Below are 27,077 nucleotides of genomic sequence, written 5' to 3'. Positions count from 1 at the left end.
TAATTTTATTTACCAATTAGAAATGAATTTTATAAAGCAATTATTATTTAATATTTGATACATATTGTGTAGTTTAATCTAATAATTAATAAAAATGTCTTTGGAAACTAATGATGTCTTTGATGACATTGAAACTCAATTACCTCAAGATCTTGAAGATGATCTTGTCCAGGAAGTATTAAAAAGTGGGACTGATTTACGCCAATATTCTCGGCAAATTGAAAAAGAATTGAAAGAAGTTGAAAATAAATCTATTCAAGATTACATCAAAGAGAGTCAGAATATTGCTAGTTTGCATAATCAAATTGCTGATTGTGATAGTATTTTAGAGGTAAAAAATATTTTATATTTTTATAATACTTAAATTAATAGACATCTGGCAATGCTTTCATTATTACAACCACTAAATTGTTATAAAAAAACTTTATATATAGAAATTTCCAAAAATTGTAAGTGAAAATTCTTAAAAATATTTTTTTATGATATGATTTTTTGTCAAAGTCTCAACATCTGTCAGATAATCTACTGATTTCAGTATCATCATATTTAGTAGCAGACATCTGATAGAAAAAATTTTTTTTTATTAAACAGATGACCTGAGAACAGTTGACGATTTTTTGATTTTTCTTGAAAAATAAACTAGGTCTAGAAAATTATTTTTTAAAAATTGAATTTATATTTTTTTATGGCTTTTAAAGATAGGATTTTTTAAATGAATTTTTCTTGTTAGAAAAATTCTAGAAATGATCAAATGTATCTGAATTTTAGTATCATAAAATGTGCTTATTAAACATAAAAAAATTAATGATATTAAAATTATCAGACATGTGATAATTTTTTTTTAATAGATTACAAAATTTACATATGTAAAAAATTAAATACACTTTAAATGTTAATTTTAAAAATATTTTTTGTCATGGTTTATAAGTTAAGAAATACTAAAAAGTATTCATATGTAATTATGTATAATTATATATAATTATTTAATTATCATCTTTTTGTATTTTACACCACTGAGTTAAACTCTTTAATTTTTAATTTTCATATTCAAATTTATACTTTTCTTGTATTTATCATAACTACATTCCAAATTTAAGAAAAACGATTTTTTCTTAATATCTTAAATTTTGAAATTTTATATCTTCATTATTCATACGTGTGCTTTATTATAATTTTTTTTTGTATACTTTTGCCATTTGGCTATACTGCCTTGGCATTGAAATTAAATAATAAATAAATAATTTTTTTAAATTACAATAAAATATCACATTAATTTTTTTTATCAATTTTCAGAACATGGAGTCGATGCTGATTAAATTTCAAACAGATCTGGGAAGTATAAGTTCTGAAATATTATTATTGCAACGTAGGTCTGTTGCGATGAGCCAACAGTTATCCAACCGCCAAGCAATCAGAGGTTCATTAAGTCAGTTTATTGAAGATATGACAATATCCGAAGAATTGATAAGGTAAATTGAAAGAAAAAAAAAAAAATAAGCCATTTTTTTTCTTGCTGACAATGTTTTTTTTTGTATTTGCAGAGGAATAATGGAATGTCCAGTTACTGAAAAAGATTTTTTAACACATCTGCAGAATCTCAACCACAAAATAAACTTTATCAAAGAACAAAGTTTCAAAGACGCCAAGTCCTGTATAGATGTTAAGGATATAGTTGAAAAATTAAAACTTAAATCCATCAGTAAAATTCGCAATTACTTATTAGAACAAGTTTACAAATTTCGGAAGCCTATGACTAATTACCAAATACCTCAAAATAATATGCTAAAATATAAATTTTTCTTTGAATTTATACTTTGTAACGAGAGAAATGTTGCTGAAGAAATTTGTAGTGAATATATTGATACTATAAGTAAAATTTATTATTCGTACTTCAAGTCGTATTCTTCAAGATTGATTAAACTACAGTATGAAGAAAAACCAACCAAAGATGATTTAATGGGAATTGAAGATACAGTTAACCGTGGATTATTTCATAAGGCATCATTGAAGCATAAAGGAACTGTATTTTCTATCGGCAATCGAGGAGAAATTCTCAATTCACAACTTGAAGAACCGATTATAGTCCCACATACGGCTTCAAAAATACGAGTAATAATTTTTTTTCTTACAAGTTAATAACTTGTGATTAGATATTTTACTAAGACATCTTTTCCATAGACCAAAAAAAAAATTAATTAATTAAATATGAAATTTTTGTTTTACAGTATCATTATGAAGCTTTGTTCCGAAGTGAACAGTATGCTTTAGTTGACAATGCCTGTCGCGAATATCTTTTCTTAACAGAATTCTTCAAAGTACGTGGATCACAAGCTATGGATATTTTTAATCAGGTATTAAAAAAACTTTTTTTTAACTAAATTATTAAAATTAATAAAACTTAAAAAATCTGGAAATCGCCCAAGCGTCACAAAAAAAATGTTGACTTTTTGGCAAATTTCACTCATTTTGTTGACTAAAATTATCTATAAAATTATCTATAAAAAATGTATCAATACTTTTTTCCTTACAAGCCACCGTTTCTGAGATATAACGATTCAAAAAGTTATAAAAGTTGTTATCATCATAATATGCACACGTTTCCACGCCACCTATGAGGTAGTGTACTTAGCGCGTTTTTTTTAACGTGGTTTCCCCAGTAGGCCTACTCCACGGGTCAGTTGTGATCCTGTTTAATGTAAAACTATTGCAAAATAACGGAAATTTTCAAAGATTGGGAAAGATAAAAGCGATGTAAATGAAAAAAAAGTGTTGAAGTTTATTCGTCTTATTCGTAAGTTTCAAATTCTTGTTCTTCTTCTTGATCTTCTTCTTGTTCTTCTTCTCCTGCTTCTTCTTCATCTTCATTTTGGATGCAAGTAAATTGCGTCAATAGCGATGTATCGCATGATACTTCGTCGGAGTCAAACGAATCCTCCATTGTTTGTGATTCAATATTAGAGCACGACCGGCCTTGACAATTTGTGCATGCCAAAGAACAAGACAGTCCGACTTTTTTGCAACCACATTTAGCACTGCATCCCAGTTGCAAAAAATAGTGTTCAGCAGTTTTTCCGGCGCAGGTGGAAGTAAAGTTTGAACTGGCTCTAATATATTGTTGACCAACTTCCAACCCCAGTCTGTAGGGTCTAGCTGATAACCAAGCCACACTTGAACTTGGTAATATACTCGAAAAAGATGTTGGTGAGCAGCAACTGAGGTTGGAGGAAGACAAGCTAATTGAACTTGTTTTTTATTTTTAGTATTTTTAACGAAACATGCATATCGATGCTTATCTAAACAGGTAGTTTTTTTAGGAGCTCCGTACATAGAAAGAAGAAAGCGGATGCCGTTGGTAATAACTTCTTGTTGAGTTGAATTACTCTTTTTAAAAACTTCAGCACATTGAATTAAATCTTGTTTTTCAAACATTTTGAAAACTGCTGTTTTACCCCTCCTGTAAAATGCAGATGTCGTATCACAGCCAGTTATTGCGTGTAAAAATAGTACATGATCTTTACACTTTACTAAAGTAAATAAACTTTTTGATGAATATATGTCTGATTGATGCTGAGCTTTTCCTGGTTTTACCAACAACAATAGTTGTATTTGTCAAATTGAATTGCTCTATTGCTGTTTCAATAATCAATACATCAGCATCATTGTTAGCTTGTTTTACCAATATATTTTCAGCCGTAAACGATGTATATACGTGGCGTACTCATGCATATTATGACGATAACAACTTTTATAACTTTTTGAATCGTTATATCTCAGAAACGGTGGCTCGTAAGAAAAAAAGTATTGATACATTTTTTATAGATAATTTTATGATCTACAATTTTTGTCTGAGGTACTTTTATGATAAAACTTACCGTTTTGCTGAAAATCGCGAAAAACTCATTTTTTTGACCTTTGACCTTGAATTAAATTTTTTCCTTACAGGGGAATGATGGGGAACTTCTAGACATTGTTTATAATTATATTTTGAACAATTTCACTGAAATTCAGCTTGTTGGGACTTTATGTAACTTCACTCTCATTTTTTGGTCTAAATTGACCGGACTAATTAACAATAAAAAATTTGTGCCGCTTGGGCGGTTGACCGCGCAAGCCAACCCTAGAACTTCCCGCTAAGTTTGAATTTGAAGCGTCTTAAAATGTGTTTTTTGGTTAATATTTAAGCTTTTCATTTTCGAAAATGCATCGACGCAGTTTTTAAGCACAAAGAATATATACATGGTTTTATTATGATTTTTCCGCACACTTTAAAGTTATTTTAAAAAAACATAAATTTTTTTTTTTTTTTTTTTTTTTTTTTTTTTTTTTTTAATTTCTTCGGAATGGCTCGATGGATTACCTCTCAAATATAATCTGATCTAAGTTTTGATAAACCCTTTCGAATGACGTGTCGTAGAATTCAATCGGTTGATTCGTTATTGAGAAACCGTACGACAAAAATTAATTTACACACACACACACACACACGCGGCCGGACACCTCGGCAGGAATAGTCAGAATGGTTTCCTGGAACCTCAAAACGTGGAGATCCGATGAAACCTCGACTTTCGAAAATCGGACCGAAATCAATAACTTCCCTTTAGTGAAAAATTTTCAATTTTCTTAGCGGGAAGTTGAAGAAAACTAAATTCTAAATTTGCAAGTCGAGAATAGTTTTATAAGAAAAATAAATCTGAATTTCTATAGCTTAACTTCATGAACTGCATCTTCAAATTTATTAATCAATTATTATAATTCTGCCATTGTAGCATATACATTTTTTATTCTTTATTACTAATCAATTTGCGGTTATGACATAAATGCTGCCACAAATTTTCATCTCTACTTTTAATGTTTAACTATAACTCAAATCCATAAAGTAAAATACATAAACTCACTTTTACGCGTCTTTTAACATTTATGGCGAATTTAAAACTCAGATTTCTTCGTATGAAAAAGTTTTATCGTACTATTAGCAATTGCACATAACAAGATAAATTGAATAATTTTATTTCATAGGTATTTAGTAATACACAAGAACTTATGGACTGTATAAATGATTTATTATTAAAACAATTTCAAAAAGTTGTAAAGTAATATTCATTATTACAAAACTTTAACGTTCTAAATTACAGCTAAATTGTTTTACTTTTTAGCCGTAAAAACCCTGAATATTGATTATTTTTATTTTAGCTGACTATATTATTTTTTTTTTATTAAAGATCATTGATTTTTTCAGGTGATGGGAAATACACTGACCTTGATGCAAAAAAGTCTTCAATCATTCACAGAAGATTGTTATGATACAATAGCATTATTTTTATGCTTCCATATTATAATGAGATATCGAATAATTTGTCATAAACGAGCTGTTCCTGCTCTAGATAAATATTGGGACAATTGTACATCTATAATATGGCCAAGGTAACGATAACTTTTAATTTTATTCAGTGAAGATATCATTATTTAAAAAACAAAAATTACTAATATATATGATTAATTTTTAATTAATAGATTTCACCACGTTTTTTCCATAAATATTCAGAGTATAAAAGCATGTGATCCTCTGAAATTCAATAAAGAAACTGGTCCTCATTATGTAAGTACTATGAAGAAGAAATAAAAATTTTTTTAAAGATTTTATATTAGATGAAATTATAATTAAAATAATCAGATTGATCAGACCACAAACGTAATGTTGACAATTATTTCACACTTCATTGCAACGTTTCGTCGGACATCCCGACTTCTTCAGGCAATCTAAAATACATACATCAAATGAAATAATTGTCAACATTGCGTTTGTGGTCTGATCAACCTGATTATTTTAATTATAAATTCCTTTGGACCTTATTTAAACAATGATTGATTAAATAAAATTATTAAAAGGTTACGAGGAGATATGCTGAATTTAGTGCTGCCGTAGTAAGTATCAGCGAAGGATTCCCATGTGAAGGAGTAACTCAATTGTTAGCTGAATTACGTGAGGCTGTTCAATGTTTTCTTTTACGGATGGCTGCTATATTCCCTAACAGAACTCAACAACTTCTATTTTTAATAAATAACTATGACTTGGTTCTCGGAGTTTTTATGGTAATTTATTAATTCTAAAATAATAAAAATAAATTAATTATAATCAACAATACGGTCTAACATTTTTTCTTAATTTTAGGAACGAACGCGAGATAATTCTAAAGAAGCTGAGAGCTTCAAAGAACAGTTAAACGCTAAATCATCAGAATACGTTGAAGAAATATTATCGCCATACTTTGGAGGTATCATTCAACTAGTTAAAGAATCAGAGGCCTTAATCGAAAAGGGGTTGACTGATGAACTGAAACGTCATGAATCGCGTGCTATTGATTTAGTACAATCGTTTACCAATAATTGGAAACAGTCACTCGAACAAATAAACAGTGAAATATTGAAGTCATTCCCGAATTTGGTCCTTGGAGGAGCACTTGTCCAACGAACAATGACGCAACTTGTCGAGTATTATCAACGCTTACACAAAATTTTGCCTGCGAACGTGCGGACCCAGTTGACGAATATTCACTTTATTATGATAGAAATAAAGAAATACAAGGTTAATTATTAATTATCTGTTGATAATTGTTGATAAAATAATTCCAGTATTCGAATAAAACAAATTATTATATATTATACAAATATTATAAAAGTAAATGAATTATTATACATCTTAATACCTTAATAGTTTTTTTTTTAATATTCTAGATATTAATAATCATCATTTTAATTATAAATCATTAGTCATTAGGAAGTTCTCGAACACAACTTCGAATTATTTAAAATATAAAAATTTAGATTTATCGAGATTTATATGTAAAGGCCTAGCATACAAGCTAATTAAAAAATTTATACAATGAAACGATAAAGTACATATTATTTTACTGCTTGATATGAACGACTGAAGATGATATTCATGTAAAAATAAAACGAAGATATCAATAGAGATATATCTTTGATGAAAATGCTCAATTCACATGTTAAGTCATATTAAAGACTGATAAAAGTATTGATTGAATAAATAAATGAATCCCGGAAAAAATTTTGAAGTTATAAAAAATTCATATTATTTCATTAAAATTATTATAAAATAAAAATTATAACAATAATAATAATAATAATAATAATAATAATAATAATAATATTTTTTTTTATAACAAAAAATGGAGCGATCATTCTGGGGGTGCTTGTTTTTGAGGAAAATTGTGGATGTGACGTCAATAAAATTATTTCAAATATGGGTACATGAAAAAATTTTTAAGTTATGAAAAATTCATATTTCATTAAAATTATTATAAAATAAAAAAAATGCCATTCAGCCTCGCCCGAAATGGAAGGTAGATTTCATGTGATATGAAATTTTCTTTATTCATGTTATTTAATTTGTTGAATAAAAAATATTTATGTAATTTTTAAATTTTCAATCCGCAATAACTTTTAAACGAGTTAACCGATTATCACGTAGTTGACAACAGTCGATGCAGTTTTTTTAAATTCTATGATGAATTTCAAACCGTGAGTTGGTTAGATAAAAAATTTCGGAATTTGTTAAAAAAAAAAACGCTTTTTTCGATTTTTTTCGTCAACGGTATCTCACAAACAAATCAAGCGATTTTGACCGGTCCGGTGGCGATCGACGTAGTTTTTTTATGTTAAGAGCTGATTAGTTTTTGAAATCGGTCGGTAAAGCTGTTTAAAAGTCATTCTAAAAAAACGACATTTGAAAAAAAGTTTTCATTATTTTAAAATTTTTGAATGGCCCATAAAATTAATAAAAATCTTCATAAAGTATAAGTGTTACAGGTCAAATTGAAGGTAATATAATCAGCTTTACCATAAAGTTTCCAAAAATGAGCTCTTTTCTGTCAGTCAAAAGTTATTCACGACTAAAGTTACAAAACTTGAAATTTACAAAATTTTGAAAATTTTAAATGGCCACCATTTCTAAACTAATTAACCGATTTTGCTCATCTTCGAACTCGACCTCGGTAATTACCCAAAGAATATGTGTACTAAGTTTCATCAAGATCAGTTGAAAACTTTACGAGATATCCTGATGACAAGGCTGGTTATATTACATATATATATATATATATATATATATAAAATAAAATAATTCTGAGACGAAAAGTCCTTAGCCATTTTTTAATCAGACGCATAGATAATTAATTATTAATTAAATTAGAATTATTTTGTTTATCAGATGCTACAATGGCGTCCGTTACTTCTGGGACACTCTGTATATATATATATATATATATATATAAATTTTTTAACCAATGGTGTTTCTGGAACTTATTTGACTAATTATGACATATGATAGCAAAATCGTGAAAAATTCCACCATGGGGACTAATGCAATAGTTAGATTTCTAACAAAATCTACCTAATTATAGATTTCTTAAATTATTATTATTTTTTTTAAATAATTTTAATGAAATAATATAAATTTTTCATAATTTAAAAATTTTTTTCGGTCTATTTTTTCCGATTACCTAAATAAATTGATTTCATTATAATATAAATTGATAAGTTAATAATTAGATACTATATAAATATAATAAAACCAATAGGTGAAAAAAATTCTGTACATTTATTCAAGTCAATTATTTTAACTACAAAAATAATTACACTATTTTATATATCTAGGTTCATTTTTTTTTTTTTTTTTTTATAGAACAGAGGAAATATTATTAATACTTGTCGCACATTACATAATTGTACCTATTATTAGACATAAATTAACATGTGATAATAAAATTAAAAACTGAATACTTTAAATATCCGTGTATTAATGAGTGAATAATATTTTCTCTTAACGTTTCTTTTTACACAATGAAGAAAATATTATCAATGATTTATCACAAAAATTTTTGAATTTAGGAAGAAAAAAAAATATTTCCCGTCTATCATTATTCTATATTCACCGAAATACAAGGAATATTTTTTCTTTACGCAAATTAAATTTACACTGGCGTTTTTTAATTCCATTATGGCATTTTTGTGGTATATGTTTTTTCTGTACACGATAAATATTTCAATGAATAAACATTATCATAATTATTTATAAAATTTTAGTAAATCCACACACCTACTCATACTGTTTAAATTCAAAATAATAGGAGTAATTAATTTTTAAATAAAATAAAAATAATGTTTATTCATTGGTATTAACTGTTTATACATTGACCCGTTTATTTTTTAAAAATATTTAAAATCGAGCCACCTTATATAGTATACCCTTCATCAAATTAATAATTATTGTGCTTGTATACTTCTTTCAAACTTTATATTGAAAATCGTCAGTTTTATTAATACTTAATGTAAAATTATTGAAGTACTCCGTCAATTGCTTGAATAACTCCATTCGTTGCTGGAATATTAGGCGTCACAACTTGAGCTTCATTTACACGGACTCGTCCTACAAAAAAAAAAAATATAATTAAAACCCATAAAAAAAAAAATTAGACATAGATTTCTGAAGCTACATTAATTTTATACCCGAAATGAAAAGACCCGGTTGTGCCGAACTACTTATTTCTTCATCACTTTTTTTTTTTTATCATAGGTCAAGCATAAATTATTTATGAAAGCATCTTCGAAATCGTTGAATATTTATCGATAATAAGAAAAAAAACTTTCTCTCAAATTATCTGGAAGTTAAAAAACTTACTACGTCCGATGATTTTAATGAATAATTCGCTTATTTTTATTTAAATGAAAACTACTTCTTTTGATCATTTGGTACAAAAAAAAATAGTTTCAAACTTTTCAAAATTGACGGAATAATTTTTTTTTTTTTTTTTTCATAAATAATTAATTATTTAAATTGAGCACTAATTTGTTCGACATTGAAAAATAGGAAGAAAAATGGAAGATAATAATAATACTTTTAATAATAAAGTTTAAACGAAGAGAAAGCTAGAAGAGAATGATAGGAAAATAATTACCTCCATTCTTCTGGATTCGGAGCGTGAATTGTGGACGAAGCGTGTCTTTCTGATGATAATACCTCATGCCAGCTGAGTAAAGAGTAGTAGGCATGATATGTTTTGACGCTATTGTTTTAGCAGCTTCCGGTCCATCAGTTTCACTCCAAACTGGTTGCCCAGTTTGTGCTGCTGTTGCCGCAAATGCCGCATCAGTTGGAGCAAAAATTGTATACGTTTTTGTTCCTAAAATGTAAAATATAAATTATTAATATTTTTAAATGAAATGATTTAATAAGACATAAAACTTCAAATAAAATTTACCTGTAAGAATTTCTTCAAGACCGGCTGCTTGGAGGATTCTCAAGAAAATTCCAAATCTTTGTTCCCGATCTGCAGCCAGTGTCTGCAATAAATCACCAACAGGAAGCGGGAACATAACTCGATCGACTGCATGGGCAATTCCTTGAGGTATTTCAATATCACGTTTATTTGGAGCTATTCTAGCGCCATTTATTGTCGTTACCTGTTTCAAAAATAAATTACACAATAAATACTGTGTTTCATTATTTTTTATTTAAAGTTAACTAGCAACCTTGCAGTCACTATGTGACTGCCGTGACTTGTGAACTATAAATAAATAAAATTTATCCTATATTAAATAATGACTTTTGTTAAATTGCATTGTACTTTTTTAACTATTGACGTTTTTAAAGATATAAGCTCACCCCGATGTTACACTCATCAAGAGCTTTCATTTGAGTACCCACATGCACTTTGATATATTTTTCATATATGCATATATAAATATAATATATATAAATAGATGAAAAATTGATGTGGGTACTCAAATGAAAGGTCTTGATGAGTGTAACATCGGGATGAGCTTAAATCTTTAAAAATGTCAATAGTTTATAAGATAAAAGGTCATTTCTTAATTATGTATTTAGAGATAGAGCATTTTCGAATGCAGCCTAAATACTTATCGGCATAAATTGACTATTGGTGAGAATGATATGAAACCTTAAAAAGTCAAGACTTTTTCAACGATACCAAAATTAACCATAAAAACCCATTTTATCATATAAATACACTGGCAACAAAATTTTGCTTATTCTCTTAATAATATAGATTACCTTAACATCATTCCATTCGTGATCATGCATATCGTAAACATTAACTCGTAATTGAGTTCCTGCTAAACTGACACCGGTCATTTCTTCTTGTAAGGATTCTGTTCTAAAATCACCTGGGATAACGTGATGAAGGAGAAGCTGAAAAAATAATAAATTTAAGTATTGAAAATAATTTTTAAAATCCAAAAGTGCAGACATATTTTTTACCCTCATACAATTTTTGATAAATATATACAGGAAAAAAAATTATAAGAAAAACTAGAATTGTCACATCGTCATCCAGGACTAGACTTGAATATCTTCACTTTCATCAATTTACATTTCAAATATTACGATGTAACATCGTAAATTTTGGAATGTAAAATTATGAAAGTGAAAATATTGAAGTCTAGTCCTGGATGACGATATGACAATTGTAATTTTTCCTACAATTTTTTATTCGTGCAGAAATAATAAACTTTGTCTAAAAAATAGTATATTGTGTGACTAGGGATGAACCAAAACGATTTCAGACCAGAGTGAAGTTGCCTGCCCGAGCGAAGCGAGGGCTGGCATCACTCAGTCTGAAATCGTGTTTCATCCCGCGTCACACATTATATTTTTCATATAAGTTGCATTAAAAATGCTAGTTTCAATGTCTGGAGCCAACCAGAACTAGATAGTTTCAGACGAACAGCGAAAATACCATTTTATTATGAAACTTATAATAAAATAGAAAGTAATAGTTTATTTTTTACCAAACATTATTCGTAAATTGACAAGTTTTCTTTTATCATTCTTATTTATGCTTAATAACAGAATTATAATATGTCAGTACAGTTTAACGGTTAGAATGACAATTATAAAGGTATAAAATAAACAAACAATTGATAGGATTGAAAATAAAGCTGCAACTTCACCTCGCGGACAGAAAATCGTCATTTTCTGTCCGCCGGGAAGAAATAATTGATACCTGCCCGGCACAGTCGCATTGGTCTGAAATTGTCCAGTTTCGGTTGGCTCAACAGGCATTGAAACTCACATTTTCAATGCAGGTTATATGAAAAAATTATTTTTTTTGCCCTCCGGGCGGAAAGTGGCAACTTTCGTCCCGCTGCGCTAAACAAAGTTGCCGCTTTCCGCCTTCGTCGAGCAAAAAAATAGTATACACTCCACGGGAAGTAAATAAGAAAGCCTCAGATCACATGTTTGTCAACCTCGGCTTCGCCTCGGCCGACAATTACATGTGATCTGAGACATTTCTTACTTTACTTCCCTAGGTGTGTAATATACTATTACCATAACCGGTTCCTGTGCTTCAAAGATTTGTTGTCTTGAAAAATTTCACTTGATTCAAGAAATTTACGTAAAAAAGTTCATTTGAATCAAGAGAAAAATTCTTGAATCAAGAAAAAATTTGCTTAGCTTAAGAATTTTTTTACTCAAATCAAGAAGATGAAATTCTTCAAAATTATTTACTTGATTTAATTTTTTTTCTACGTATAAGAACAATTCTCCAAAACTAACAATAATTTCATTTTCTTCTAAAAAATTTTTTGCTTATACAAAAATTTTAATTTATCAATTTGCAAATTAATTTCTTGAATCAAAAGAAATAAATATCTAGCATCAAGAAGATGTTATTCGTAAAAAATTTTTTAATGAAGCTTCGCATCATAAATCGTTCAATAATCAAAATTAATAATTATTAATCATTAATTATAATTATGACTAACTACACTTACTCCACTTAAAAGACGAGGGTTCTCTTTGAATTTCTGTTCGGCTTTTTCAGGTCCACCCAACTGCACTAAAAGCGCGCGGAAAGCTTTGTCCGTTGGGATGAAAATTGTGTAAGGACCTGAAACAGTAAAAAGTTGATTAATTTTTCAATTTAATTATTAAATCATTTAAGCCTTAAAAGTGTAGTATTTAAAAAAGTCTATTATGCAGAACGGCAAAGTTTTTAATTACAGGAAACCACAACTTGATAATTAAAAATCGTAATCAATAGATTAGTTCATAGAAATCAACTCATACAATATGATAATTTATTTTTACTATAAAATAATAACAAACTGATGTAATGTGAGAAAATCGGACGACTTTTCGTAAATGAAATTGCGTAAAGAAGAACCCCGTGAGAACCTAAATAGTTTAACTATTTTAAGAGAAGGGAAAATAGGCTTGATATTATAAAAAACTTGAGAACAACAAATGATTTCACTTTTTAAACCATACTAAGCGATTTGCAATGCATAATAATGAATTTTGCTTCATAAGCATTTAATTGATCAATTTGCCATTATTTATATGGTATCTCGTTGAATATTTACGAATATTATAGTTCACATAATATAATATTACATACATTAAAGTAGCACATCGATTTTTCTTAATATGTTACAAGAGAAAATTTTATTCGGCTAACGACTTTTGTGTAATTTTAACTTTATTGCTGTTATAAATCCGTAGTCACAAATCACTTTTAACTTTCGCTAAAAAAAAAATCGAGCGTTTTTATAAAAAAATTTATTAGCTTCGATTCAATTTTTGATTACTGAATATTTTCTTTTAATTTGCTTCTTAGTTTCTCATCTGACAAGTCCCGATTTATCAATATAGAGCAAGATTTTCCTTAATCTAATTATTTTGAGTACGATATACGATTCGTTATTTTTATATAAAAAAAATGTATTTTTAATTACAAAAAGATAAATTATTTTAAACAATTTAAAAAGATTTTTATCAAATCTCCAGTTTTAACACTTAGTTTTAATTGCACAAAATTTCACACCTCAAATTTTCAGAAATATTGAATCATTCTCGGAAATTAAAAAAAAAATTCATCCGAGTGCCAAAAATTCAAAATTTCATCAAATTATTGTTTTTGTTGCCATATAAAATTTTATCAAGCTATTTTCAATATAAAATTTTATAAAAAAAAAAAAACATCTCTTCTTGGAATGCAAAAAGTAAAATGGAAAATAATTATAAGTTAGCTTTTTTTTTATATTTTCCTAAAAAAATTCATTAACTATCAATTTCGTAGACTTTGAAATCTAACTTCCAAAAACTTATAAATTTGTCGACTTTATCAAATTATTGAAACTTCTAAATAATAAAAAATGAATATTTACCAGTGTCATTAAGTACTTTATCTAATCCTGATTGCCGAAGATATTTAGCCATCGCAAACAAGCCTTCTCTCTTCAAAAGATTCGCAATCGTTTCTCCGTTATTAAATTGATTGATGGTATTATCAAAGTTAATGGTATTTCTTCCTTGGTGAAAATCGTCAATAATCAAATTCTCTGACGCAACATTATTAATCGAACCAATGGTACTAGTAACTGACCTAGGTGTCGCTGTAGTAGCGGGATTCCCTAGATTCGTTGAGAAATGAACATAAGACGAGGAGTGGGGTAAAAACGTTGATGAAGGCGTTGTTATGATTTCGTTAACTGGCGCCATGGTAGGAATGAAATGATTTTTCTGTGCGATAACTATCGGTGATGATCCAATCCTATAATTTGCGGCAGTTGTAGGTCTTTGACTCGACGGAATGAAACTCGAGATTGAGTTATAAATATTAGCAGATGGTGTTGAAGCTGATGTTACGTAGTTATCAGTTGAAATTACAGAGTTTGAGGTTACTGCCGCGTAAGGTGAATAATCTCTTGTTAGCTCACTGTAATAACAAACATCCATCAATTTATTGTTATAGAAAGTTACAAAAATACATTTATTAGCTTTAATACTTACTTATTATGATATTTTGTTACATTTGGTATTTCTGCATCTGTATACTTAACAGTCGTTGTCCTAATATTAATGGTAGGCCTGATAGTCGTGGGTCTAATTGTTGTTGGCTTAACAGTAGTTGGTTCAGCAGTTGTTGATGGCTTATAGGTCGTTGGTTCTACAGTAGTTGTAGTTGTAAAAGGTGTAGTTGTGGTTGTGGTAGTCGTAGTTGTAGTAGTTGGCTTAGTTACTGTCGTAATAGGTGTTTTATCATCTGAAATAGGACTTTTGGAGCTAGGAGGTAGTTTCAATTCGCCATTTTTTATCTTCTCTACAATTGTTTGTACATCAGAACTATTGTCTTTTCCGTTGTTTCCCTTCACACCTTGTACTTTGTAACTACCGTCAGATTGTTCCTCAAGAACCACAAAAGTCACCTTCTTTTCAGAATTCTGAATTGGTACTTTGCCAACTTCTTCCAATTTGCCATCATCTTTGTGCTTGAGCACTTCAAAGTCCGCGCCAGGAGGTAACACCCCCTTGGCTAGCTCTTCCAGAATAGTGCTTGCAGATTTAACAGTCGAGGGAGCACTCGTAGTCGAGGCAGTCTTGGTATCCAAAGCTTGGGTCACTGTTTGAAACTGACTGGAACCTTCATTAGGAATAATTGAAGACAACCCGTTTGGCGCTTGAATAACTTGGAGTTTCTTCCCGTTCGGCAGAACCAAGTCACGGGTTGTAACATTTTTCTCAATTTCAGCCTCAGCATTTTCCGCAAGGGCAAGCTTCAATTGCTTCAACAATAAATCCTTTTCTAAACTCTTTGTTTTCAACGTTGCCCTCTGGGTTGCCGGTTTCTCCGTTTGATAAATAATTTTTATTTGTGGTTTGTTTTTACCACCACCTAAAAGCTGGGGATTTTGAGCTTGAATTAGGGACAAAAGTTCTCTGGGAATATCTTGGGTGAATTGATCTTCTTGAACACGCTCTTGTCGTGGTCGATGAGTCGTAACTTCTGGTTTTGGTGTAACTGGCTTAGCCGTTGTGGTGAATTTTTTCTGATGATTCGCAATTGCTTTTAGGAATATTTCTGATTCTGCTGGAGTAATTCTGCGGGAGGAGGGCGAAGCCAACAGTGCAGGAGATTGTGTAATAGGCTGCTGAGTTGTGGTCGTAGTAGTTGTTGTTGTAGGCTTGGGTGTAGTTGAGGTCAAAGCTCTTAATTGCTGAAGTCTCAATAATTCTTGCTGCCGTCTCAATTCCTGCTGTTCCAAAATCAACTGTTCTCTTTGTTTTCTCAAGAGTTCTAGTTCCCGTTGCTTTTCGTAGTAGCTTTGAAGCTGCAAAGTAGCTGTTGGATCATTGAAAAAGTTTAATTCGTCTGGTGAATTACGAAAGTTGATTATTGGTAAATCTGTTTGAAAAGCGCTGAACGGATTCAGTCCTGTTGGAGCAAAGTTCTGTCGCGGAAACTGGTACTGCGACTGTGCAGTTTGGAAAAATGGACGATCTGACTGTTGAGGCTGTGGCTGTGGCTGTTGCTGTTGTTGCGGCTGCTGGAATTGCTGTTTCAGTGGATCCACTCGATATTTGGCTAGTGTAAACAAAGAATTGACTAAAAATCGAAAAATGAAATGAAGAAGTATAGTTTACGGAAATCAAACTTACCGAAATTAAAACGACGTTGATGCTGTTGAACATCATTTAAAATTTGCTGTTGCTGCGTTGTTGACAAGCGTGGTCGTGGGTCAATTGGCGGTTGGAACTGCAAACAGAAAGAAGAAATCATTATTACTTCCGCTGATAAAATGATACTTCGTAGTAATCTAATAAATTTTCGTTATGGTAAAGTATCTTTATGGTAAAAACTAATGTAAACGGTTTAGTTTTATTCTGAGAAACTGCAATTTCACTAACGCAAGAGGAAACTGACCTACAGGTCGTCTATATTCATTATTCCCGTACGTTAATTCGTGCCACGGGTTGCTGTGGTGAGTTTCTCTCTACTCCGCATACAATAACGCCAAGTAGAGCTCCAACACTCGTAGAATCTCTTTACTCGGATTAGGACCAAGATGATGGCATATACAGCAGTCAACATCTTAACTTTTAAATAATGTGAGTTATAACTGCGAGAAAGCAACTCATTTTCATCACGATTAAAATAGTAGCATATAATTTAACCAGATTTTTTATCAGATTTTATCATCTTATATCACTTACATACTAATTATTGAAGTAACTAAATTATGAATTATAAATTTATACTAGTTTATGTACAAAGAAAGTAATTTCTTCCGAAAGGTTTAAAGTTATTATTGAGAAGTTATCGTAAGTTGTATGTTGATAAAAAACCGTCTTGTGAAAAATAAATAATTTTGATTCAAGAATACCGTAGTTTTTTACACTGATAAAAAAGTTAACTTGATTCAAGAGAAGAATTTTTGAGCTAAGAAATTATTTTTGATCCAAGATTTTTTATTAGTGTATAAAACCGATTGTTACACTTCAAAAATTTCTGGCTTTGAATTTTGTCATTTTAGCTCAAGAGACCAATATCTTTGATTGATAAATATTTTAATTGATTCAAGAGTATATCATCTTCATTCGATAGATCAAATTCTTTATCCATAGATCTTGCAAGAACAATTCTCTTTAACTAACAATAATTTCATTTTTTGTTTGAAGAATTAGTTACTTCATTATAGAAATACAAAAAAAAATCTTTTGAAAAAATTAAATTTTCACTTTAAAATACTATGAAACGCATTTGAATTTTTCTTTTTTTGATGGAATAGTAGCAGAAATCTAAGATTTTTTAGTTTTAATGGTATTTTTGAAACAAGCCGGTAATATTTCGAACAAATATTACAGCGTATTTTAATCAATGAAGTATATGTGTATCTCGTTAAAAAACAATAAAATTCTTCCGAAATACTTTTTGCTCATTCTCAAGTTTTAATTCATTATTTTTCGAATCAATTTCTAGAATTAAAAAAAAAACAATACTTCTTAAAACAAGAGTGAAATGAAAAAAAAAATATTTGTATTTTTTTTTCCCAAGTTTATGTATTGTATTATAACTTTCACTTATCCCTTAAAATAATGACCTTCATGCGATGAAAGATTACATTTACCGTACGTAAGTTATGATTAACATCGCCATGACCTCCATGATCATAAGTAATACCCAAGAGTAAAATTAAAATTCAATTTTCCTGAGGGTATGATAGTTTTAATGTAATATTATTATGATTATTGGATGAAAATAATAAATATAGATGAGTTATAATAGTAAATTTGCGTGCAATATGAAAACTGATGCGAGCAAGAAGTTAACTTGCTTAGAAAGTTTCACCAAGAATCTTTATGTATAAGCATCAAGCATCTATTAAATGTATGTATAAATGTATAATATAGATGTATCAATACTTAGAGAAACGCGTTCTTTGAGTAACTTCTAGTGGCAAGGAAACAATGCAGCGTGGATGTGAATTCACACGAACATCAAGCAACTTTGAAATTTTTCGTTGTTTATACAACTAACATTATATTAGCGGAGAGAAAATATAATCTGAGCTAAAAATCTTCCATATGTATACCTTTATACTCTTTCACTGCAGTAAACTCTTTAAATCTGATGTAATTTCCTTTGTTTGAAATATTATTATAAAATTAATTTTAATTCAATGTAAGCTAAAACTTTAAAGAGCTTAAACATAATAATTTTATGTGACAATTTCGAGTTATTTAGAATAATTCATTATGTTTGTTAAATTAATGAATTTAACATTTTATTTTAATTGAGTTATTGTTAAATAGATGAATTATATTTTTGTGAAGCAAAAATTAAAAATTACGAGAGCGTTTTGTAGGACGGGATATTTTGGCGAAAGTAAACTGGAAAGTTGGCAGGTGTAAAAAGATAATGCGCGTTTTAATTTTGTTCGAGACAAGACCCAAGAATAAGAATAAACGGAATGAAGAATTTAAAGTTAAGAAAGAGATTTTTAAAAAGAATAATTGATTTGTTTCTAAATGTAATTGGCTTTTCAAAGTTCAATATGATTTATTTAGAAGAAACGTGAATAAACATCAAAGTGACACAATTTTTTTTTTTTTTTTTTTTTTTTTCAGTGAAAGTTATTGAAAAAATGTATTATTGACTCTATTTTCGACAGTTTCAAATTTTAAAATTTAATCAACTCGCGAACTTTTTTTTTTGTTAGTTCTTTCGATAGGTGACGTTTACAAGCTATTTTAAGATAAATTCTTAATGATAATTATTTCGTCATCTAATATTTTTTGACAGTCGAAAGTTATTCTATTATAAAACATGACGTACACTTTCGTTTCTTATAAACGGATCATAAAACCTAAAAGTCCGTAAAAGATTGACATATAATGTGGAAATAAAAATTTAGCGTTTCTTGTTGTTTTGCTTCGCAAACTTGAAAAGATTTTTTTTAACTAAATCAACACCTTATTGTTTATTCAGTTTCAATTTTCTCTGCATCAATTTTTTCGCTAAAATATCCAAGATTTCATAAAAAAAAAATTCTTCTATCTTTTTTAACAACCGATAAATGTTCATAAAATTAAAAAGTGTATTATTTTTTTTTTTTTTTTAGCAAATTTAGATTATTTATTACATAAAAATCGATCCGATAAAAATTTTCAAAGTTATGTGAAAAAAAATACGATTTTTGAAATTTTTTGATAACAATATTGCTTGAACGTATCATCCAATTTTGATGCGGTTTTGATTATGTTATAAGAGTGGTTGATAGAACAGTCTAAGAATTGCTCCAAAAAATTGTTTTTTTTTAATTTTTATTTTTAAGAATTCTCATCATCAATCTAGTCTAATTCGTTCAACATTTTAGAAAATCTAAGTTTGAGGAAATCCTTCGAAATACGGCAAATGATGTTTCGATCGGTCAAACCATTCAAGAGTTACAAGAGGTTTACACCCACCCTCCAATTTTCCTCGCAAGAAGTTAAATATTTTTACACCTTTACAAGATACAAAAAAAACTTTTAAATTAATGATATTTTTTATGAAATCAATGATTGAAATAAAAAATATTAATATTATTTTGTGGAACTTAATTTACGTAGAACCGTTGAATTTATCATTTTTATCGATTTCCAAAAAATAAAAAAAAGTTTATTTCTCCTTTTCGTAATACTTATAGAATACATCCATAAAATTTCGTAAAAAATTTTCTACAAGAAAAAAAAGTTTGGTCTTCTTCATTAGCTAAATTTTCGAAATTTTAATTTCTTTCTAAAAAAAATTTTTTTCTTTACCACTCTTTATAAAACTATAATTAATAAGTTCAATATTTCAACTTATTAAAACTAAAAATAAAAATGATCGAAAGAGGGAAACCAATTTAAAATTGAATACAAAAATAAAGACGGGCAGTAAAGAAAAAGTAATGATCGGTAATAAAACTGTTGAGTTACTTTCATAATATAATATTTAGATATTACCAGAAACTATTGATCTCCTCTCTCCTTTCATTTTACAGCTTACAAACTGAGGAAGCTACTGCGTTCATTGCTCGACCATTCACTGACCCGAACGTTCATCTGATTTCAAGGAAATTAAGTGCTCGTCTACATATTACATAACTATCACGAAAAGATATTTAAATAAAAATAAAATACAGTGAATAAAGAAAATTAAATTGAAAAGTATTTTAATCCCAGAAGATTTTATTGCAACATTATTAACTTGCAAACTATTTCATTGAGCAATGCCCTGAATTCGTAAAAATTAATTACTCTTACACACAATTTTATTTTTTTTTTCCTATTAAAATATACGATGATGGAGTGCACTTTTTATGATTGCGCTCTGATTACATCGGCATTAAACTAGTAATTTATTGAGATGCCCGGAGGAGAATCACTTTTCTCAAGAATCTTACTACACGATGTAGTACTTTTTTTTTCTTTATGTATTTTCATCAGTGAAAGGGATGACCGGTTGCATCGGACTTCCCTTTCTTTTCTGGTCGATCTTCGATCCTTTTACATACTTTAGTTTACTTACAGCCAGTAGCTCTAAATGGAAATAGACTAGAGAGGATACACACCGCACTTAGATGAGTTTATTTTTTATTATCAACATTGAGATAATTATCTCGAGCGTGATGTCTCTTGAGTCCAGATAAAAGTAAAACCGTTGAGACATCTTCTAACCAGTAAAGAGACTTTCTCATTTTTTAACTACGGAATAATAATTACTCGATCAAAACCCAGCTATTATTATTGTTTTATTTATTTTAAGTTATTACTTCCCTGAAATCTTTTAAAATGGTAGTTTATTATTGAGCAAAAAATTTAAACAATAAATTTGATGCTTACTTGGCGAGAAAAAAACACGATCGTGTCTTTGGATATTTTTAAAAATTAATTTTATGGTTTGTTAATTAATTTAAATCTTATAATGTTTATTTCCTGTTGGTACATGCGATATTCCACTACTTGATCTAAGGAAGAACTTGAAGACCGGAAGTTATACTGTCAAGTTCTAAAGAGAAATCCTAAGGTGCTCTGAACCCGAGCTCAACAGAGGAACAAGTTATAAGTTTTATTTTACTTTTTCCATTTAATGGAATTTTCAAAGTAGAATCATCGTCTAACTATTTACAACAAATATAAATTTTATGACTATTGTCTAAAAAGTAATTAATTATATTACGAAATTTCTATACATAAGAGCTGAAGCTATATATATACATATATATGAACGGATCATTGAAGATTTACGGCAATGAATTCTCGCTACATATATTAAATCTGAGGTTATTTCATTTTTTTTATATTTTATATATTTGTATATTTATATAAGAATGAAAGTTGTTTTTTACCAATAAAATGTGTGATAATAATTTTCTCTTTCAATAAGTAATAAAAAATATTTGATGAAAGTGTCTTCGAAATAAATCTTTCTTTAAATTCTAAATTATAGAGGGTATAATTAACGAAATTATATTGTTTTGTTGTTCTCAATGTTGTTTTAAACGTTTTATTATAGAACTATTTGTCAGTATAATTATAGCTGTCATTTTAAATTATACTTTTTATTTAAAGTTTTAATTAATTTTTTTTCCAATTGAGTCATCCTTCACTGAAAAATTGTTTATTATGGAAGTTATATTCTTTTTATAAATTTTTTATGTTCTTATTTATCCGATGATTTTTTTAAATCCGTATGTTTGAGTAGTTTTTCTCTAAAAAGAAAAAAAAAAAAAAATTGTGATGTTAGGAAGATAAATAATGTATAACAGACTTTTGAAGAATTACTAATTTTAAATGTGAAGAATCCATAGATGGAAAGTACGGAATTTGCTCATTTACGTCTTTTTAGCTTAGAAAAACTATGAAAGGGTGCCCTGGATCTTCCTATATGGAGAGAAGGGAGTAAGAAAAAATAGGAAAGAATTCAATTTATGTCTATCTAAATTCGTTGAAGTAAAGAAAAAATCTATAGTAAGTTTCAAACTAATAAAATTTACTATTTATTTTTATATAAAATACCCAATGATTAAAAAGTCGCAATGAGGTTTGTTTAGTGCAAAAATAAAAAATACAAAATTTTTATGAAATGAAAAAATAGTAATACTTCATCGCGCAATAAAAAAATATTTAAAAAGTCAGAAAATATTTAAAGTAAATTATTTATATTGTTTCGATTTAGTTCTATAAAAATTCAAACTAATTCAAGACCAAGACAAGTTTTTGATAAGGCGATACAACAAATTGATTTTCAAGATCAATATGAAACAAATTATTTCGAAATAAAAACAAGACTACTCCAAAATTATCTAATTGAACTTGCTCTAGAGCGAAGCCATTATTTAATTGTTGCGTTATTATTTGCCATCGTTTATAATAGTTTGAAAGTACAAAAAACTTTTTAATATTTCGCAAGATTTTTTTTTAAAGTTTCAAAGTGCCATCAACTTATTCTCAAAAATTTTCTACAAATGCTGGAAGTTCTTGGTTTAAACTGAGTTATTCTTTTAAAAATATCGTTATCAAAAAAGTTTTTTATTTTTTTTTTCTTTTAAGAAATTTTTATGATCTTCGGTCGATTTATTTTTAAAATTTAAATACTTTTGTGTTTAAATAAGTCATTATTAATTACTCTAAGTTCAAATTTTGTCGATTCATATATTCAGAATAAATCAATGTCTGTAAAAATTTCTTGAAACTTGTTCAAAGTCCTGTCGAACTCTACATACTATTTAAAACTATAATAGATGATGTTTTCTTCTTTCATAAATAAAGTAGACAAACTTTCAATCAACAAAAAAAAATTTCAATCGTCAGGAAAAATCAAATGCATAAAATATTTTCTTTGAATTTTTAAATAAAATTGAAAATCTCACTTTTCAAGTAAAAAATACTATTTGACAAAAGGTTACAAAAAGTTTAAAAATTAAACGTCTGGTTTAAGTTTTTGTAATAACTATGAATATCATAAATTATAATTGAAAATCATTTTTGAAAGAAGTTCTTGGTAAAACTTTCAGGTTCTTCCGAGTAACTGAGAAGCCTTCTCATGTCATATATTATATACGACCACGTGTGTATAACAACATTTGTGGTAGCAATTAACCGGAATCTTTTGGATTCACAAGGAAATGTATAATTTTCATTATTTTGTTATATAAAAAAAGAAAAAGGAATAAAAAAAGAGAAAGATTTTATACCGGATGTGAACGAAAAAAATTTAATAAAGCTGTATAATGCATCACATACTCATTCGTTTTTCTTCTTCCCTTTTATTTAATTCAAAATTTGCATTTTTATTTTACCTTTTAATTATACATAAACTTGACGATGATGAGATTATTTTTTTACGAATGAAATTAATTACAAACTCTGATTTAATGTTAATAATCAAGCTTGGAATTTTTTTCGAAATTAATTTTATTGAAACAAAAAAAAAAGTGTAAACAAGAAAAGGGAAAACGTGTATTTAATTTCCATTGAATTTAGTCGCACGCTTTTCACTAATATCTAGTCGACGCGCGTAGGTAGACAGGAATGGAAATTATCGCTGTATTATGTGTATCATCTATTAATAAAAAATAATAATGAAAACGACCGTGTACAATATAATCTTTCCCACAGTGCGTATTCTCCAACATGAGAGTGAAAGGTGATCATATATTTCAATGTTTCAATTCTTATGTCAGCTAAGTTATAGATGGTAACACTACCTTGAGATTTTCGAAAATCGACATTTTAACTTCCTGCTTTAATTAATTATTTTCAAAAAATAGCAAGTTTTTTATTTCGGTCTGATTTTACCAGCTCATTTTTTTATCAGATCTCCACATTTTGAGGTCCTAGAAGTTTTAAGCAGAGCTTTTTAAAAATATTCAAAAAATAAAATACCAAATAATAATTTTTCTGAATTTCTTTTTAAATAATTTTCAAATTTTTTACTTTAATTAAAAATAGTTTAAATTTTTTATGAACTATTATCAAAATTATAACTATTATAGACAAAATAATATTGTTTTTTTAATCAAACCTCTTTAATTAGGACAAACTTAATGAAGTTAATGATGACTGAAGAAGTAATGATCACTTAGACGAATTTTTCATCAATCGGAAAATTAAGTAGGGTGACTCCAATTAATTCAAAATTTAAAATGAATATAGATCACGTGGAAAAACAAAAGAGTACCGAATTCTGCGAAGTAAAAAAAGTAGAGAAAAAATGACAGCCATACTTATAGATGAGTTAACAGTTTACCGTTGACTTGTCATTAAAAACAGTCACGATATTCATTTTTTGTAATAATTTGTCTAAGAAATAAGCAAAAATTTTTTGATTAGATCGCTTCTATAGAAGTTATAAATTTTTTGATCTCCATGCACGGAAAGATTAAAACCCGACTGGTTCGTGTTCTGCACCAGACTCAGTCGTGTGCGGGTTACTTTGCACGGATTCTGGTGCATCACCCGACTGAGTCTGGTGCAGAACACGAACCAGTCGGGTTTTAATCTTTCCGTGTGGAAGAAATTTAGAATTTTTTTTTCAGACAACTAATATTTCTACGAAATAACTTTTTAATTATTCTGAAGTAGGGTTTAGATTTATTTTTGATCAAAAATTTACTTTTTATCATTTCTTTTGAAAATTTTTAATTTTTATGATCAAATCCAAAATTTTCAAAAATAAATTTTGATCAAATGTTTGTTCTCACGACACAATTTTTCCTAAACTAATCGTATACTTTTTCTCTTAGAATTTATGAGTAATTAACAAAAAAAAATGATAAATGAGTTTATTTTTTTTTTTTTTTAAAGAATTTTATTTATAATCTAATACCGCCGATATTATTTAATTTTTTTGTCAGTATTGTTAATTGATTAATTATGAAACTATTTATACCATGCATGAATGTAAACTAAAAGTTATATACCAAGGTGGTGTAACCTTATAAACAGGAAGGGGTTTTTAATTATGTATAACATCTATAATATATTTATTTCTCTAACTCGTTCTTTAATTTTACTAACTCGATAATTAAACTCGGCATAATTACACTTCATTAAGCATTAAAAACTTAAGTTAACTGAATTAAAATTCGTTTGTTTGGTAATTCAACGTTTTATAATTATCATCTAGTAAAAAAAAAAAAAAAAAAAAAAAACAAATGAGTTTTTACGTTACTATTACAGTGTTTTAATTTTATTTTCATTTATAAGAGACTGTTCTAATGACTTCCTTTTAGAAAATTTGCTCCATTAGTCTACAGACCAGAGATTATGTAAATTACCTTTCTGCTTTATATCCTTTAATTATAACGTCGTAAAAACAAATTGGATCTATTTTTATGATTTTTATGTCTGTATTATCTTAAAATTCACGCGTATATAAATTTAAACAAATAATTGATAAAAATTTTGTGAAGAAATGACTTATACAATTTAAACACACATCACTACCAATCATCGATAAATGCCGTTTTAAATTGCGGTTTGTAGCAAACGAAAGTCGAACTCAATTCATCTTTCACCCACTGACTGACTGACATTTGACCCTTTTCTATGATAATTTTTTTCCCGCTTAAATTTCGTGACCGATCAATATTATGTTTAAATATTTTTCACATAAATTAACATTTTAAAAACAAAAAAAAATTCTTACTGGTGAAATAACAGGATTGGCATCAGCTTCAACAAAATCGCTTGATGTAGCAATAAATAATCCCCAAAGCAACCACTGAAATTCTTTAAATTTAATTCGGCCCATTTAAAAAAAAAAAAAAAACCAAATTTTCAAATTATATTATTCACGTCACTGAATGACCACTTAGTAACAAAATTCCAAGTTAGATTCAAAGATGAAACATTAAACAAGTAAAGTAGTAGTAAAATGGACGCCGATATTTTTGGTGCTGAAGTCTTGCAAGTTTGAGAACGGGGTTGAGACTACTTGAGATCGGAAAAGACAGGAGAGTTTTACTTAGTTCTTCTTTGGGGGATAAGGCCACCAAGAGAGTAAGAAGGGAAAGAAGGTGGGAGATTAGTTTTACGCAGGTCGGTGAACGTGAGTGCTCTTACGCTTATTTTTTAATTCACGTTGTAATCATTGTCTTCTTTTCTAGTTTTTCTTTAATTCATATCTTAGTGGGACTTCAATTAGTGGTTCAGTAAATACATCGGTGTGGGATGACTTTAATATTGTAGTTATATTAATACTTAGCAGTGCTTATTTTAGTTAAAAGTTGAGAAAAAAAATTTATAAATTCTTAGATTGTAGGAGAAGAAATCATTGATTCTGTGGGAAAAAAAATGTTGTGAAGTAACTGATTTAAGTTTTAGATAATCATCATTATAAATTATGTACTTAGTGGGAAATAAAAACACTTGTATTTTTAGAAATTTAAAATTTACTATTTTCTTCACCTTCACCTTCTTTAAGACTTATTAAACTTTTAAACTCTGAAGAGAATAAAAACCCTTTCATTTTTTATTATAAGAATTTTTTATTTTACAAGTGATAATGATTATATTTTTTGATTTTACTTTTATTGTAAATAATTTATCAGCCCAGGGTATTTGAACATCAATGACCTCCTTTCGATTGATCCGGAAAGAATCCGACCCACATAAATGGAAAAAAAACTTTCTTTCTCTCGAGTTATTAAGAGGAAGAAGAAGAAGAAGAAGAAGAAGAAGAAGAAGATCCTAGGTTGGAATGCAGCCGGACATCCTTTCACCT

The 27,077-nt window shown here is 28.3% G+C and overlaps 2 protein-coding genes across 2 annotated transcripts; one reads left to right on the top strand and one right to left on the bottom strand.

The window, feature by feature from the left end:
- On the top strand, positions 1 to 6,701 carry LOC123269150 (vacuolar protein sorting-associated protein 52 homolog). Its single transcript, XM_044734722.1, has 8 exons — positions 1 to 331; positions 1,294 to 1,469; positions 1,542 to 2,109; positions 2,226 to 2,351; positions 5,237 to 5,421; positions 5,512 to 5,596; positions 5,887 to 6,090; positions 6,170 to 6,701. Exons 1-8 carry the CDS (start codon positions 95 to 97, stop codon positions 6,593 to 6,595), a joined length of 2,007 nt encoding a protein of 668 aa, XP_044590657.1. The 5' UTR covers positions 1 to 94; the 3' UTR covers positions 6,596 to 6,701.
- Positions 6,702 to 8,796: 2,095 nt separating this feature from the next.
- On the bottom strand, positions 8,797 to 26,296 carry LOC123269137. Its single transcript, XM_044734700.1, has 9 exons — positions 26,001 to 26,296; positions 16,481 to 16,577; positions 14,834 to 16,406; positions 14,209 to 14,759; positions 12,814 to 12,929; positions 11,090 to 11,227; positions 10,278 to 10,479; positions 9,975 to 10,199; positions 8,797 to 9,445 (listed from the first exon to the last, which is right to left on the bottom strand). Exons 1-9 carry the CDS (start codon positions 26,103 to 26,105, stop codon positions 9,354 to 9,356), a joined length of 3,099 nt encoding a protein of 1,032 aa, XP_044590635.1. The 5' UTR covers positions 26,106 to 26,296; the 3' UTR covers positions 8,797 to 9,353.
- Between the last annotated feature and the right edge of the window lie 781 nt (positions 26,297 to 27,077).

This window comes from Cotesia glomerata, linkage group LG7, assembly GCF_020080835.1.
Source record: "Cotesia glomerata isolate CgM1 linkage group LG7, MPM_Cglom_v2.3, whole genome shotgun sequence".
In the NCBI taxonomy this organism is placed as follows: domain Eukaryota; kingdom Metazoa; phylum Arthropoda; class Insecta; order Hymenoptera; family Braconidae; genus Cotesia; species Cotesia glomerata.
This window is presented reverse-complemented; position numbering and strand designations above follow the sequence as displayed.

What these genes read in the sequence shown, in the direction of transcription:
- LOC123269150 (XM_044734722.1), top strand. Translation starts at nt 95, where the DNA reads ATGTCTTTGGAAACTAATGATGTCTTTGATGACATTGAAACTCAATTA. An exon ending in ACATCTATAATATGGCCAAG is followed by an intron (nt 5,422 to 5,511) that starts GTAACGATAACT and finishes TTTAATTAATAG; the next exon opens with ATTTCACCACGTTTTTTCCA. An exon ending in TGGTTCTCGGAGTTTTTATG is followed by an intron (nt 6,091 to 6,169) that starts GTAATTTATTAA and finishes TCTTAATTTTAG; the next exon opens with GAACGAACGCGAGATAATTC.
- LOC123269137 (XM_044734700.1), bottom strand. Translation starts at nt 26,105, where the DNA reads ATGGGCCGAATTAAATTTAAAGAATTTCAGTGGTTGCTTTGGGGATTA. An exon ending in ACGAATGGAATGATGTTAAG is followed by an intron (nt 10,480 to 11,089) that starts GTAATCTATATT and finishes TTTTTGAAACAG; the next exon opens with GTAACGACAATAAATGGCGC. An exon ending in CCGAATCCAGAAGAATGGAG is followed by an intron (nt 9,446 to 9,974) that starts GTAATTATTTTC and finishes TTTTTTTTGTAG; the next exon opens with GACGAGTCCGTGTAAATGAA.